Below are 17,696 nucleotides of genomic sequence, written 5' to 3' on the forward strand. Positions count from 1 at the left end.
TTTTCTCCATGTCAATTTTCCCCCTATGGGCGTAGTATCAGAAGCTCTGCCTACAATACCTGTACACGATGGAAGCGTTACATGTAAGCGGCAACTTTTTGTTATGGTCGGTAGAAACAACATCAACCCGAGTAGGGGTAGGATTTTTACCAGGGTTATAATATTTTTCAATTTTTCATTATAGTTAGTTTTTATTTCGTTTTGGCTTTTTTTTTTTTTTTTTTTTTTTAAATCCGGTTGGTTTTAAGGAGTTTTTAGGAACCCTGACAACTCATGTATGATATTAATTGACAAATGTGAAAACGAAGGACATTTTCGCTATGATTCTAGTTAGTTTTAGTTTTATAAAACGAACACGTTTTTTTCCATCTAAGTGTTACACTGCCTGTTAAAAGATGGGACATGATCTCATAAACTCAGCGTCTTCACCTTGAAGGAATCACACAAGCCCGCTTTAAACTGCACGTAACCATTGGCCTATATTGTATTTTCCATTTTTCTGTGTTGCTCTGCTTTATTGATGGCACCAACAGAATTAAGGAAACAAAGTTGGCAATTTTCCGTTGTAGGTAGTATCGGACTGCTTTGCACGAGCTGTATTTTTTCTGTGTTGTTGTTTTGTGTAAATGGCTTTGACACGGAGTAGGGGGGTGAAGTTCATTCTGAAAGGTAGAATGTAGAATGAGTAACCTTTTTTTTTTTTTTTTACACTGGCTGTCAAATCGGGGGATTTTTTTCTGCCTTTTTCTCCATGTTACTTTTTAATTTAGAAAGCACCAATCAGAGCGAGGCGGTGAGATGAATCAGAAAATATTCCGCCTTCGGAAGTAGTATCCCCTGTACGTAGCTTGTAAAAGTTCACATTTGGCCACTTTTATAACATTTCTCTGGTGTGTATCGTTCTGACTCAATCCACGACGCTTAATGGACTTGTCAAGAAGCCAGTTTTATAATCCATTGTCACTGTCCTGTATAAATGTCATGAACACTGACTTTTCTTTCTTTTTCTCCATGTGGAACTTATGACACGCCTTCTCTGGGAATGTCTTGTTGCGGTATTGCACCAGCTCTGACGTCACACACAGAGGGAGGTCTTCTTTTCCTCTCTCCTCTGACAACAAGCTCTTCCACATTTCCCAACAAGGAGCGACTTAGTCGCCTTGGAAGGAAATCTTTTGAAGAGTCAGCAGATGCCGGATATGACTTTAATCTTGCCTTTGTGATAAAACAATATGTCTTGTTGACATCCAGGAGGACAGTAGCATGTCCAAAGATGGAAGATCGAGTTTCATCGGCCCATACGTAGCAAACGCATGGAACTCCCTGCAGGAACAATGTTTCCCACGTGAGTCAAGTTGCGTACTTGGATGTCAGGAAACTTCGCTAAATCAAACTCCTCCTCACACTCCACAAAAAGTGTGAGATTAAAATCACGTAAGATCACAGGACGCAGCATTTGGTACACCTGCATGAGAACCAATCTGCCTTTACAAACACACTGTCAGACACTCTACCATAGTTTTGATTTTACTTACATTAGAGTGCCAACAGCTGCCAGTATGATGCAGTTACAGTTCTACAGGGCTTGTCCTCGTTAGGATCACGGGTGAGCTGGAGCCTATCGTAGCTGACTTTGGGGCAAGAGGCAGGGTACGCAATGGATTGGTCGTCAGCCAATCGCATGGAAAATATAGACAAATGGCCATTCGTACCAATAGATCATTTAGAGTCCAAAATGAAATTAAAGATGCAAGTTTTGGAATGAGGGAAGACGCGGTAGTACCCGGAAATATGCAAACTCCACACGGGAAGGCCCGAGATTCAAACACAGAACATTTTGACCGTGAGGCAGACAGAATAAACACAATCGCACCGCACCACAGTATTTTCTAATACCTATGTTTATATTTGAGTGAGTACCCTATTTTGTTTTTTATTTTGAAAATGTCATTTATTGGATAATTTTTTGCTAGCTAGTTTGCAGTTTCAAATGTCACAAAACCTGCTCACGTTTCCAAAAAAGATAAGCAGCTTTGTTTGTTGTGTGACCTTAAAACCAGGGTACCGAAAAGTCATTTTTGGCATACTGTTGCACCCTTGATAGACACATGAGTGGGAATCACATTTGTATTGGATCTCTCTGGATGGTAAAGTGTATTTACTATACTTCTAATTTACACGCATACGTCAATGGTGACGTTCGCAGTGAGAAAATTAGCATACAAGCGTAGCCAATTGTGCCATCTAGCTCCATCTGGTTAGTCTTGTTCTGCCAGACGGAGCGCAAAAAAAGTCAACACCCGCTGCTTGTAGTCTCTACGCTGACTGTCAATGCGCCATTCATACGAGTCGCTCAGTCGTGAAACGCGTGCAAATAAACGTCACGCACTCAACCAGTTCTGCTAGTCTTCCACTAGGAATCCAAAGACTCCCAATGCGACTAATCGAAAACAGGCCTTCAGCACATGCAAGCGGCATCATCGCTCATTTGGCGGTTGACGGACAAAACGCAGATGAAAGCACTTCAAGTCAAAGTCAGACATTGGCGTTCTTCCATGCTTAATCCCAGCATGCCATCATCCGGTTTTCTAAGTGGGAGAGAGGTGTGACAATGCCGGTTGATATTTATTATTACCTCATCATAACGAAAAAGAAAAATGAATTAATATCAATAAATAAAACATGCCTTCATCTTATCCGCCTCAAGTTCTGACACGGACACCCCAAAAACATCCAGCATGATCTGAAGACAGTGCGAGGTTAGGATTAAGAAATTGCACAATAAAAGGCTGATAAGCAGGATATGAGTTGGTCAAACAAAAGATTTCGCAAAAGTCAGAAAAGAAAATGCGGAGCCCTTCTGTAAAGTATTCCACAAAATAGCTGACATTTTTTTTTATGCCATCATTGAAAAGTGGCCTATTGTTTTCAGAAGAAAATATGTCAGATGACGTCTATTTATCTATTCTGTAATTCGAACAAAATCTATCAAGTTCAACCTCAGATCAGCAATCTGTACTCACTTTCCCAAATGAAAGCAGAATATGAAAAGAGGATGACTGTAGACCCGAAGGATTTCTGCTACAAAACGACACTGTGGGAAACTGCGAAAATCACGCTGTTTCGAACGTATCAATCAGAATAAAACAAGCGAACAAACCATCAATGTAAAAAAATGACAGCCTCCTGCATTTCCTTCACAGCATGTCACCAACAGTAAAACATTTTGTCCAAGAGCCACTTTTTTGGTTGGCTTTTGAAATTTGAAATTGAAATCTTGAAATTGACTTTTGGATTTATTGTACATAAAATATTTGGTTGTTTTTTTTTTGGAGTGTCTGCCAACCAATTAAGTGGGAAATTAAACAACCAAATAAATCTTTTATTATCGACCAAAATGTGTCAGTGAATGAGCTGTTTTACATTTTACCGGACTGCGATGTCACCATTTGACTGCTATACATAATATCCACCACTAAACTGACATTCTCAATCCATCACATGGCCATATAGGTTGGGTTAAGATCCAGAGCCACTTTCAAGTTACAATGTCTGAAACTCTATCGTAGAGCAACACCCACATCCCCCACGGGTCCCACACCCTGCTATCACGTCAAAGCCAAAAGGTAAGCAGGGCTGCCTTGACTTTTGTTCAATGCAGAGGTGAGCGTTAGAGTAATTGTCCTACACTGTAAAAAAAAAAATGCATATACCAACTTTGAGGGAACAATCCGACTGAATTGGAAAGTTGACCAGCTTCTGACCTTAATGCGTGCACTTTACTACTCAATTCAAAGTAAACAGACATCCGCTCTGTTGTGGTATTGAGACAGGAGGTGTGCCGCGCACCACCTGAAGGTGTCGGATCCACACGCAAACATACATAAGCACGACAAAAGAATACAAGCAGGGCTAAAGTGCTTTCTTATCCAAACAGAAAAAGCCAAACTATCTCCCACACCCATCAGCGCTACTTGCATATCTCGCGTGAACAATAAGCGATAACAAAACTGAGCAAGAAAGCACTGATGAAAGGATGTAGATAAAGACAGGAGATAAGAGAAGAAGCATTCCCCTCTCTCCTGTACGATTGGAGCGAGGATTCGGTTTATTTATTTCCAGCGCTGTATGACGGCGTGACAGTGGAAGAGCATATTTACCGGGGGTCCGTCCTCGCGGCATGAAAGCGACAGGAGGACAATTTGTCAGAGGGAAATGAGAGCTGACAGCCAAGGATGAGTCGAGACAAGACGAGGGCAGGGCAGGTTGCGCCTCGGGCTGCATCTTTGTTTATCTGCTACACCAAAGAAAGAGAGATACTACTTCCTGGTAGGACAAATGGAGATGGTGTGGAACAGTGACTGTTTAAAACCTGAAGTCTTGCCTCAGGCCAAATGGCTGTGCCACCACTGAAAAATACAACTATACTATGGCGGTGTACCTTGACATTTATATACTGTACCACTTACAAAATAAGAATGTATCCTGCTTTGTATTGCATTCAGTTGCATTCGTAAATCCAATACGGCCATATTAGACATTGGGAGTTGATTTTTTTTTTATTTTTTATGATTGAATCTTAAATGGTATAAAAGGATCTTTAATTACAAGTGTGTGTTGGCATGTCAAAAACAGGAAGTGGTCACGACAGCTAGTTATCACCACTCAACATACCTTCACACACAAACGACAGCACAAATTTCAGCCAAGTTGTTTATTTGAGCGCTGCTGCATGTTAGCAATATCGTTAGCGGTGAAATTTGGCATTTGGTTGAAAAGAAAATGAAAAATATTGACTCTCAAATGGGTCAGTGTTTGACCATCCAACTGCACCATACTGTGAGAACCAACCAAATATCCACGTTTAGACATCTTGTTCATTGTTTACGGTACGAAGTCTACTTTGTGACTTAATGCTAGCAAGACAAGACGAAAGACATTTGATGACAAGTGAGGTTGAGGTCAGGACATGCAAATTAGAAGAATAAACTGTCCAGAATATGATAGCGGGGCAACTAGTGAACATTTTACTGACTCCCGGGAACTCACTCTATGATGCAATTTGTTAATAATCTGCTTTAACAATGCCTTGAAGAAAAGTATGAGGCTACATACATAACCCAATAAATGACCTCGCTCCGCCAAATACGCACTTGGTGACGCTAATCCTCCTTTTCGCTGCCCTGTAGCGGCTCAACTCAGCTTTCCCAAGTTTTCCCTTCCAAGTAGTACCATGGGAAACTGGAAAACACGTGGCAGTGGACGCATCATTCGCAATGAAACGCTAACAAAGAATACACAAAACAACAACACAATAGAGGAGAACGAGGGGCTCCTGTGTTTGACATTTTATGACATTTATTCTGAGAGGAGACTAAGGACTAGGAATGCGGAGTAGAAAAGTGCCGAGGCACAGCAAAGGCTAACATTAGCGCGTGTTTAATTGTGTCATTTCTAGCCATGTATCCTCAAATGTTAACGCGACAAATCCGCTCGACCAAAGACTAACCAAGCGTGGTTTGGATCACGCATGATGGTTAGGACCCAGACTAACCAGCTACTGTATTGTAGTAGCATGTTGCAAGGTGACTGAAGACTCAAAATTAAGTTTCTATTTCATTTTAATAATCTTGCTATTCCACACTAAAGTCATTTGTCAAGATTGCTTTAAGTGCAAATACCTCCAACATTATTCTAATAATTGAAATTAAGGATGTTCGATACCACTTTTTTACAGACCGATACCAGAAGGAGTATTCACTTGTGTACTCACAATACCAAGTAGCGATACCACTAGTACTTATGATACATAAATGAACACAATGACAGATATTTCTGCATAAAGACCTTTCTGCCTTTAATGAAAGTCTTCTAAACGAAGTCTTCTGAAGTCTTCTTAAGTCTTCAATGCCGCACACGATAATTCACCAATGTATAAAACAGCCGCCACTACAGTCAAGAAAGGCTTACTCGATAGCTGATTATTTTTTTTGGGCCTAGAGTATAACTGGCTGGTATCGCCTTCCTTCACAAGTAGCAGCCCAATACCGATAGCTGACATCAGCAATCGCCCATCCCCAATAATAATCATAAAATTCCAACTTATTGACTGTCCAATCATGAAAATAAAAAAACAAATATTATTAACAGCTGTTTGACCACTGTAAGAAATTGGAGACTAATGGCTGCACAATACGGCAGAGTGCAGTCTTAGCAACAGCATGTGTTTATTAAGTGCCCTAAAAACATCTGCGGAGCAGAAATGCGGCCAAGCACAAATAGTCCCTCACAGCTGTAATATAGTCCCTCCAAACCTGGCGGTTCACGCTCATGCCAGCTCCGCCGTACATTAAAGCTACGGCCTGGAAGTGGAAGTCTTTCGTTCTCCTCCTAAAATAACGTTGCATTATTTTGCAATCATTATTTTCATTGCGAAATAATGCAATAAAAACTGAAAACTTATTGCGTTATGATGCAAACGTTTTGCAATAAAATGCAATAGTATTGCGTAATAATGCAATCTTATATTATTTCAATTTTCTCGTCCCCTGGCAAAATGCTATCTTGTGACACTTAAACAGTTGTAAACAATTCAATCCACTCACGATGTAAATAGGAAATTAGCCAGCTAAAGAGCTTTAGATAATGTCATGCACTGACACTTTTTTTTTTTTTTTGGGGGGTGGCGAGGGGGACGGAATGATGGAATGTAAGGACGGAAGCACTTTAAAAGGATGTGGACGGACAAGGTCGGAGAACGATTATTTTTCCCCAAAAAAGACGGATGCTGGGTGGACTGGCAAAATAGGGTAAAGTGCCCATCTCTGACAAATTGTACCTCACCTCAGAGTACCCGCTTGTTGTAATACTTTGAGATGTTGCATGGCAACCGGGTTTTTCATTCTGCCGATTCCGATCATCCATGAGTGAGATCGTCTTTTACCAATTCCAATAGCGATCACATGGATTAGCTGCGCGTTTTTCAATTTTGGAGCTACTTACTAATGATCATTTTAATAATCAATTCATCCGTCGACTACTTTTTCGATCGATGAATCAGTTTGAAAAAACATTTAACCCAAATGTCGATCTATTTATGATACAAAAACAGGATTTTATTTCAAACGGACCGGGCAGAAACTGCACAAACATTCTTCTTATTATGATTCAGTTAGTGGTTTGGTCTGCAACGTGCAGTGCTAAGGAAAGTGGGAAGTGACGCTACACTGCACACAGGCTGGTCTCTAGTTGGCTACAGTCTGCAAAGTATGAGTTGTGCATGATCGGCGATGAAGGCAGTCATCGACATATGACGATCATGTACTTTTCCACAGAAACTGGCCGATTACAATCAGTGGCCGATTGATCGGAACGTGACAAAATATAATTGTTGATGTTAAAATGGTTGTAACTCTAAAATACTCAATATTGATAATTGAACGATAAAACCTTAACATGTTCTTCTTAGCTGAAGGCGAAATCAAGAATTATATCAGAGAGGAGACGATGGGCTGTTGCAGCCCAGTGGAGACTGTGGAGTTGTAAACGGCCGGGGTTAGCATAGGATGGATGTAAACCAACAGGAGGTCACACTCAAATAGGAAGGAAGGAATGGTGAACAATGGCGTGACACAGACAAACAAACACACACACACACACACACACACAAATTGAGGACAGGATGAAGAATGTCAGTGTTTCCATTTACCATGTTCCTTCAGTGTTCTTCAGCGAGCTGGTGGAGCGCGACCTGGGCTTTAGAATGATACTCATGGTCTTACGTTCCCGCCCACATCCACTTGCTCTACTCATGCACATGCACATCAAGCCACATAAACACACACACACACACACACACACTTGAGGGCCACCTGGACCTCCAGTTTCTGTACGCTCCCTCGGATCCAGTCGTCCGTATTCCAGATGATTCCCGACTCCCTTTTGAGCGTTCCCTCCTCGTCAGATTAGTTCTTCAATCGTCTTTTGAATCCAGACAACTTCCTGGGTTCCGTGTCCCCACTCGGCGCCCTCGACCCCTCGCCCCAGTGGGAGAGTTACATGACTCTTCGCGCTCTCTCTCTGCCTCGCTCCACAGCTGCAGCCTGGCTTTTGAGTGCAAGTGGGAGGAGTTGTTTTGGTCGTAGTAATTCCTTCAAGGGCGGGACTTGCTTTCACCCTTCGCCTACCTCCCAGGCGTCCTTACAATCTCACTAGTCAATCACCCACGCTGTCACGGTAACCCAAAACCAATGGCAACAACGCCAGGAGAAGTGGCCACTGACCCCCTGTGTTTTGACCGCAGAAAAAATAAAACGTCTGGGAGTAGACTGGAAATGTGCTTTAACCCATTAAGGCCTAAAGCGCCTGGCTCAACACTTCCCCAAAACCTAAGGGCGAATATCACCCTCTAAAACCTGAAGTTTGCCCAGAAATTCAACACCTACAAAATAATTAATGTTTCAGCTCCGGTAGCAGATAGAAGCATAATTCCAACATCAGATCAGATTCAGATTCAGGGTTCGGATCAGATTCGAATTTATTGTCATTACAACAAGTGCAACGAAAAAGTAAAGTGCAGGCCCTTTTCAGTGCAAAGACTAAAAAACATATACACATTTTCATACATACACACACATTTACATGTACATGTACACCCACACATAAATAAATAAATAAAAGAATCAAGTTTTCACTGTTAAAAAGAAAAAGAAAAAGGCACATTACAGACCACGGATTGAGCAGATATTAAGTTCAACTGAGTTGAATATTGCATGTTGAAAGATGAGTGGTAATTACCATCCTCTATTCTTTTACAAAGCCGTCGGTATTGTCATCGTCTGCAAACATATATCTTAACCATATATCACGTTCGACTGGTTCTACTGGATCAAAGTACCCCATATATATATTACTGCCGTTACTTATTTCACAGCTCCCGCGAATGACGGCGTATGCCATTATGACTCGAAAGTATTCCGGAACGTCCTCATTGGGCTCACGACACCGTCACGTGTAAATTCTGATTGCATTTCATTTGTTAAGAGACCAATAATTGGATAAAAAAAAAAAAAAAGAAAAAAAAGAAAATGACATATACGCTTTCCCGGCTTTAAAGGTGAAAAGACGGAACAGCGCTCCAGGCTCTAGTGGTAGAAACTTGGTTTCTGCTCCCGGCCTTAATGGGTTAAATGGGAGATCAGGGTAAGTCAAATTTAAAAACCCCAAAATAAAATATCTATAAAATCTGATGTGTGAGAAAAAAAATAAGAAACATATATATTTTTTAAAATCAGTATCAAAAATGTGTTTATAGGGACACATGAAGCGGCTATGATAAAAATGTACTGCTGGCCAGTGTAATCTGCTTTAATGGAGGACTACAGAAACGGATAACATTTAATGTTGAGTAGCTGAAATTTGGACCACTGTAAAATAAAAAAAAGATATTGAAAATTTTATAATCAGTTAGTTGATGATTAATTGATTAATCGTTGCACCTCTTAAGTAAACCATTCACCATTTGCTAAGTGTTTAATCCTAATATTTTGCCATTTTACTCGTAAAACTAAAACACTACTGTTGGCAACGGTGTGGTGACAAATTAAATCCAAGAGGAGACTAAGGGCCACTGCAGACATGAGGAGACTGTTGAGTATAAAACAGTAGTGAGGGTAAGCCAGAATGCGTGTGCTTATTTAGAAGCATCAAGAACTAATAGAAAAGATAACAGTATGCTGTTATCTTTTCTAGTAGTTCTTGGCGCTCATATCTAAAATCAACAGATGTGTGTCTTTTTTTTCTAAAATTATACACCGTAAATATTACTTTTGAAGCCCATCGACCACATGGAGGCAAGATAAAATCGCAAATGCATGGTCACAGAACAAATGATCCAAATACATACCACAGGGCACCTTCTGGACTTTCTCACGCATTTAAAGTGTAAGAAAGCAAGATAAGAGTGTAAATGCCCAAAACAGAACAGGAAGTCGGTCATTTTTGTTTGAGGTCAGCCATTTTGGGCAAATTCCAGCACTCTTATTTGGACAAAGAATCCAGATGAGTACCAGTCGGAAGCGGGTATGTTCACCAGGGTTTCGCAACCATTATTGAAAAACATCACATACCATATCAAACATAAATGTCACCAACAAAATGTTAAGACTTAAATAATGACAATGTTGTCTCAATTTACTCAAAAAATTGACTAACACTGTTTGAAATCTGGGCCTGTTTAGTTCAACACAAAGCTGATCTACTTGCAGGAAGCCATGACAACCAACAGGTGAATACAAAGGTTAATTGTACCTTCTTCTACCAAGTGGAAGAACATGTCAATGCTGGCATAGAGAGTTGACCAAAGATATTTTTTGGAAGCAAAAAAAGAAAAAAAAAATCATCTTCAGACTAATTAAATGAAATTGCATAATTTCCTGATGCACATGGGGCGATGCTAATTTCATTGGAAAGCTTTTTTGCCTAATGGGGGCTGAGAATGCCGTCAAAGTTTGATTGTCATTTTAATAATTTGTTAGGGGTGAAGCAAATCCTCGAGTAATTTGAGTACCTCGATAAAAAAAAATGTTTAGAATTTGTTTTGCCTCGGATACCCGTTGAATTAGTGCGCACCGTCAGGAACTTAAGCCAGCTGCGGCAACAGCAGCCGCGGCAACAATTGATGACACCCAACACACCGCCAACATGGTCCAAGTCCAACTTCAAAATGAAATCTTCCCACAGTAATACAAGGACATCAGAGGCATGGGACAGTTATATTTTGAAGTTGTTTGTGGCAGAGCGTGGTGACTGACTTGACTCATCTTCCCGAATGAAAGTCGCATAGTTGGAGCCCGGTTTAAATTTAATTGCCATCACAAATTGTTGACACCGACATCAACATGTCATCCTGAAATCATTTTCAATCACTAATTAAGGATGGCGAAAAAATAATGTCGCTAAAATTGTAGAACTGTCCCCAGCATTAGTCGCTAGTAGCTAGCGGCTCGTTGCTAAGCGAGGGCCCCATATAGGCTGGCAAGAGCTAGCAAAAATATAATTTTTTTATTTGATCCGAAAACTTTTGGTAGATTTCGGTAGGATATCTGAATATGCTTGTAGATATTCTCATTCATCCAGGTCATTTCTTTCTCGGGACATTGAATTCATCGCAACTGGACCAAAATATTCGACAGCTGCAGCCGTAGAATTCGCCATGAAAAAGTGTTTGCAAGGGCTCAGTCATTGTTGCTTTTGGATTTAGAATTGCATAGCGGGCCGGATCAAATGCTCTCGGCTGTGGGTTCCCCGCCCCCATCACACAAAAAACGTACACTATGATGACTGTGTTTTTTTTTTTTTTTTTTTTTACATGAACAAAGAAGACATCCAACACCAAGATGCCCCGAGGTCAACTTAAAAGCAGCCTTGAACATTTCCGACTGACCGCGGACGTAAGCGACGGCAGAGTGACATCAGTCAGCGCAAGGTTCCCTTTTGTTCAGAGTAAGCACGGCGTATATAAAAGACATGCAGATGGAAACACGTCCATCTGCAGTCCCATTCAAGCCAAAACAAACGGCCTGCCCGACCCTTTTGACTGATAATACCGCGGTCATCCACTCCAATCACATTCGCGGGCTTTCATGTCACGAAAAGAAAGGCGGTTGAGGCGGCCTTGAGGTAAATGCAGGATGCTAATGCTGTAGCGTGCGTGCGCGCGTATGTATGCCGATGGGCTCGCAAGCACAAACATGTTCGCATGATGTGTGAGCACCATCGCAGACTCATCTCAACACACCGTAAAGGGGAAAGTTCAACTCCAATCCACACTTAGGACAGTTGTTGCGACACAGCAAACTACACAAACAGGCTCCCTTGAACTAAATAGCTTATCATAATTCCCATTTAAAAATCTCGAACATATGATTAAATCATGTAAATTAAATGTACATTATACTTTCATATCATCGCCGTCCAAACACGTATGTCCAATTTTGTCATTTAAAAAAAAAAAAAAAATCACGTTAATGGGATATCTGCAATGCGGAAACCCCATTAATGTAAAAATGAAAAAACTGGACATAGGTGTTTTTTTACATGACAGCGACGATACGCTGGTTTATATCATTTGAGAAAAATGCACAGGCCTTTGCTTTTATTATTCAAATCAAAGTGTTACTAATTCATTAAATATCCACTTAATTTGAGTAATGGTATGCATATAATAATAATAATAATAATAATGTATGCAAACAGTCTTACGCAAACAGCTTCGAGGAATCTAGATAATCATGTCGTCATCACTGTCATTTCTTACTAAACTCGAACATTAATAACTATTTTACTGTCTTGCCATACTTCATTTTAGAAATAATATATCAACATGAACAATAAGAATAACTTAAATAACCATACCATGGATGTGAACACCGCAATCCAAAGACAAAATTAAATACAAGCTCAAAAAGCTTCCAAAAACTCCCACAAACGTTTGACCCACAAATATTCACCATAAGTAATAATTAGATCAATAATACACAAGTAATAGAACAACAAAATAAGAAGACATCTTAACCCGAATGCTCTCTCATATATGACTTACATGTTATAGGTCAAATCAAAAATCTTGACTATCGATGTACAAGACAGCCACCTAGTGCCGCTTGCTCTGCAAGTGCAGCATTAACCCTGCCATAAAAGAGCAGCGGCACAGATTGAAGTGACAAACATCAATTGACAAAAATGATTGATTTTAATGGTAGGAGAAAAAAAAAAAAAAGAGAGAAAAAAGTAGTCCAGCGCGTGGTAAACATAGAGAAAGCGCGCTAAGTAAACGCCGAAATATATAAATAGCACTAAACGGAGCAGAGCACAGATGGCTCAGGCGGGCTATTGACAAGGCTCCATCCATATCTATATGTCTACACAACCATTATCTAAAATTCATATGCAAATAACCCTGCACTGCAGTGACACCCAGAAAAAGTCAAAATCACAGAAAAAAGACGCATATACATCTTGGGTGTTGTCGAGGTCACTGAGTGTATGCTGCTCACAGAAATATGGGGCCGTGATAACAGACCTAATAAGCTCTTGAAATTTGTTGTGCGGGGCCTTAATGGACGCAGAGTGCTCTGATTATGAACAGTGCGCCCGAACACCTTGATTGAGTGTTCATTTGCTGTTAACCTTGTTGTCGGAAAAAGCAAAAATGAGGCATATGGCATTATGAGAATATGACACACACGCGCACACGCGCGGGTAAGCGCACGTGCACACACCCGAGCTGAAGAGGGACCTGCGAGATGGCTCACACTGGCCCCCGACTTCAATGGCAAATTCATTGGCACTGCAACTTTTTTTGTCAGGATAAAAAAAAAAAGCTTTCTGGAGAAGATGTCCTTAATTACACTGGTCAATAGCAATTTTTAATCAGAAATGGCTTCATGTGTCCCTAAACTTATTTTTGAGGCTGATTTTAAAAAAAAGTCCTTTTTTTTTTCTAACACAGCAGATTTCTAAGATATTTTTTTGAGTTTAATTTTTTTTTACCTATACAAGCTAGCGCAATGTACATCCGACCATCCAATGCAATTTATAACTGACGTTTCAGAAAATAATTCCTCCTGTTGCTGAATACAACCCGTAATTCATAAGTATTATTAAATATCCCGGACGGGCGGCCATTGTGGGGACGGAGGACGAGAAGTTTCTATTTAAAGAGGACCAGCTAAGGAAGGACGGAAATGGATTTTCGTCCGTCCCCGTAATCGTCCCTAACCAGGTCAAGTACCGACTGACGTGTTGTGTTAGACAAAATACTTGAGCAGATTTGGAATCAGCACAAAAAAAGGAAATGGACTTGCATCTCTGATTAAAAAAAAAAAATAGTCCAGTATCTTTGTGTGTGTGGGCGGGGGTCCCCGTGTTCCTTCTTGCTTGAGGACCCCCCCAGGGGATATAAAACACCCCTACACACACAACGCAGAAACACCCCCCCACACACACATACATACAATGTTGAGTAAACAATGGCAGACGACAGCAGGTGGAAGAACTCAGCAGATAATCAGTCATAAGAATGCACACAAAGCAAGCTCGCTCAAGTTCAGATTGACTTTCATGCTCTCAAAGCAAGCACACAACTTTCTGGGCTTCTTTTAGCCAAGCCCTCTCCCCTTTGCATACCCTCTCCTGCCGCGAGGTTTGATGTCGATGGGCTTGTTGGTGGCGTAGGGCGAGCCGTTGGAGCAGGCGTGGCGGTAGCGCGCTATCCTCTCCAGCGACAGGTACTCGGAGTTGACCGGCAAACTCATCTCGATCAAGGGCGGCGGGGGTCAGGGAAGTGGGGGGGTAGTTGGAAGCCAACCGAGCGGCACCCGGTACCACCGAGGCTTGGGCCGTTGAGAGGTTGAGTGAAAAAGAGGAGAAGAGCGGAGTGTAGAGAGCCAGGGAGGCGGTGGGTGTGACTTTGAGTATAAAGATGATCAAGGGAGAGAGAGACAGGGATGCAATAGGAGGGGGGCAAAGTGCAAATGCAGAGCAAACTAATTTATCATATCTGTCAGCTCATAATCAAGTATGTTTTCTAGTAATGCTGCAGACTGGCTGCCTGGCCGCACATTCACGTCCTGAAAGGCCCTTCGCCCTCATACATTCAGGCTCGTCCGGGTGCGTTTTATTTGCCAAACTGTTCTGACAGTTAACAGCTGAGTGGACTTTATCATTGGAAGCTGATGTTTTGGTTGCTCATAATCTCTTTTTCTTTTGTCTGCACATTTATTTAAAAAACACATGATCAAAAGAAAGGCAACAAACATTTTTTTCCGGGGGGGGGGGGGGGGGGCTTGCAGAAAAAATGTTTTATTTCTGTGTGCGGTCATATTTTGGGAGATATGGTGGGAAGTAATAGGACGTCTGGGTAGATTCTCAGTCATGACTGTTCTTGGTAATATTATCATATTCAAGTTAATCAACGGAAGGAGGTCATAGTTTTAACAAGTGAATTAAAAAAATATATTTTTTTATGATATTACACCTTGTATTCGGGGGAAAATAACTAATAACAGTAGCGATGCTGAGTCCCAAACTTAATTATCAAAACTATTAACAAAAAAAAAAGGAACAACTAAAAAAGGAAAGATTATTATCATAATTATTATCATTATTATCAGCATTGGGGGAATTATATTAGGTTTTGTTGTTGTTATATGTATTTTTTGAATGTTACGTTAAAAAGGATGAAAGGAAGTTTCATTTCCAAACTCACCCATTAAAAAGATACCACAATTTGAATATACAAATTGAAAAATATATATATAGGCACTACAAAAAAATCAATCTTTCCAAGCTCAACTGTTAGAACGACTTAAAAACTCAATTACAATATAATAATAAATAATACAATACAACTATAAAAAAGTAACAAACAAGTAACTACTACTACTACTAATAATAATAATACTGTATTTATAAAAATGCATTATATTATTAATGTATTAATACATTAGTAGTAGTGATGGTATTGGTATCATCAACCGTCCATCATCAAGGCCCCCCGTCACTCCTCCCCGCAAACTAAACTGTGAAAAATGATACCAGGAGTGTCAGACATTAGCCAGTGTAAATCCTTCCCTGCTCGACTGTGACGGTGCCCATTCGGACACTAAATCTGATCGCTCACACCATTGAACTCCTGTAATTGACAGTTTCCACCAGTAGGAGGGAGTAGCGCATCACAAAAAAAAAGCCAGGAGTCAACAGAGGACACTGTACTGTCACTTTAAATCATGAATACGAGTGGATACCAGAATGGACATAAAGCTAAATATTTATTTATTTATTTATTTGATTTATTTATTGTTTTATGGTCTACAGCTGTGGGGAAAAAAACCGCTGGATCTTTTTGGTATTTTGACTTCGGCTATTTATTTTTTTCTGCAAATAAAAGCTGTTGGTGACAACAGTTGTATTTGGAATTTGAGATTGACGTGAGACGTCTACAACATGACACATTCATTCAGTCATTTTCCTCAAATTCAGATAAATAGCAACATTTAGAGAGTGATGAATTTGTAGTTGTCTCCATTTTTTTTCCCCAGAGTTGTTCACATTTTACATTTCAATTCATATAGCACGCACATGCATACGCACGCACACTTACACGCACACTGTAAATCTCAGCGGTGTTCCTGTTGCTGCGCCGCTCTGTCAGACAGCAACAGATCATGCGTGTGCGTGCATGACAATGCCATCACGCCGGTGGGCCCTGTGACAACCGTGCACGCAAACAGTACCCATGTACTGACTTAGGTGAGTGCGTCGGGACAGGTGACAATGACACGCATGCTCCACTGCAGAGACAACCATCTCCCGTGCCGCCTTGCAAAACAAGCGACAAAACAAACAAGCTTTGCGCACGCTGTCAGCCCATAGAATGACAACGCTACTGCCGTCACTCCGTCTCCCGCCTTCCCTGACGCACGCTGCTACGTAACCAGAAGTGGAAAAAGTACTTGCAGTCTGTACTTAAAGCGGAGGTCAACCCAAACATATTTTTTTCAAGAATATCTTCCCAGCTTGCCCACTAGTTGAAACACGGCATTCTGATTAATTTTGCGTTTGTGGAATATAAATCAAGCAGCAAAATCCAGACGTTTTTAGCCATCTCTGGGGGCGGCCATTTTGTCTTCTGTCGACCGAAAATGACATCACAACTGCTCACAACGACCAATCACGGCTGACCTGTTTTCTGAATCTGAGCTGTGATTGGTCGTTGTGAGCAGTAGTGATGTCATTTTCAGTCGACAGAAGACAAAATGGCCGCCCCCAGAGATGGCTAAAAACGAGTGGATTAACACTTTGAATGTCCTGTTTCAACCGTTGGGCTTGCATAGAACGTATTCTTGAAGAAAAAAAAATGTTTGCGTTGACTTCCTCATTATTAAGTAGACCCAGATACTGATGACAAGCAGATTATTCACTGTATTGATGTGTGCAGATGTGATTTGCAAGGTATACTTGACTTGCTCTAATTAACCAATCAAAGGATGGAAAAATGCTGCTGTCAAGTTACATAGGACAACACTACTGATTCTGAAGGCCCTTGGCAGATTAGATTGACATGGCAGCACATAGAGGCTGATATGTCCATGCATCCACCCATGCAGTGATAGCCCAGGTCTGCTAAGGGGGTGTGGCAAGCCTTGAAAGACTTCAGTCGCTGCCCAGTGTCTCTGGGCTGTTCCGTCTGCCCCCCGCCTGATGCCCCCACCCCTCCCACATGTGCAAGTATTTGAGTCGTCATTGTCTATGTCTCCTATTCATGTGGCTTTACATCCCATATTATGCCCTCATAAGAGCAAAGCTTGCAACTCCCCCCCCCCCCCCCTTTCCGTATGTTATTCTTTTTCATTGAAGAAAATCGGGGCACCGTTTGGCGACATGTCAGGTCTCTCCATTCTGTCTGCCTCTGTTGGTCATGTTTTTTTGTCCTTATGTCTCTTGGATGGGTTGTAATTTGTAACTGTTAAGTGAATTGTGTTGCTCTGTACTTGTGCACGTGCAATGGCAATACATTTGATTCCAATCCATTCTCATCATCTTATCCGGGGCCGTTTCGCAGTGGCAGCGGTATTGGCAGGGAAGCCCAGGCTTCCCTCTCCTGTGCCACTTCACCTCGCTCTTCTGGGAATTCC

At 41.1% G+C, this 17,696-nt stretch overlaps 1 protein-coding gene across 9 annotated transcripts in view; it reads right to left on the reverse strand.

Annotated features, from left to right (window-relative positions):
* The window catches only part of pde4d (phosphodiesterase 4D, cAMP-specific), a 164,228-nt gene that overhangs the window by 33,704 nt on the left and 112,828 nt on the right, over positions 1-17,696 (reverse strand). Inside the window, exon 1 of one of the 9 annotated variants that reach the window (XM_086030968.1) lies at positions 7,709-7,939. The exons of 7 other annotated variants lie outside the window; for them this stretch is intronic. In XM_086030968.1, the coding sequence (XP_085887094.1) occupies positions 7,709-7,824 (116 nt within the window). In that variant the 5' untranslated portion in view covers positions 7,825-7,939. Of the gene's footprint in view, positions 1-7,708; positions 7,940-17,696 lie in introns of those variants that run through there. One more of the 9 variants, XM_086030972.1, reaches the window with a different exon arrangement.

The sequence above is a fragment of the Filicampus tigris genome, chromosome 5 (genome assembly GCF_054856515.1).
Source record: "Filicampus tigris isolate MCC_2025a chromosome 5, RoL_Ftig_1.0, whole genome shotgun sequence".
NCBI classification, from domain to species: Eukaryota; Metazoa; Chordata; class Actinopteri; order Syngnathiformes; family Syngnathidae; genus Filicampus; species Filicampus tigris.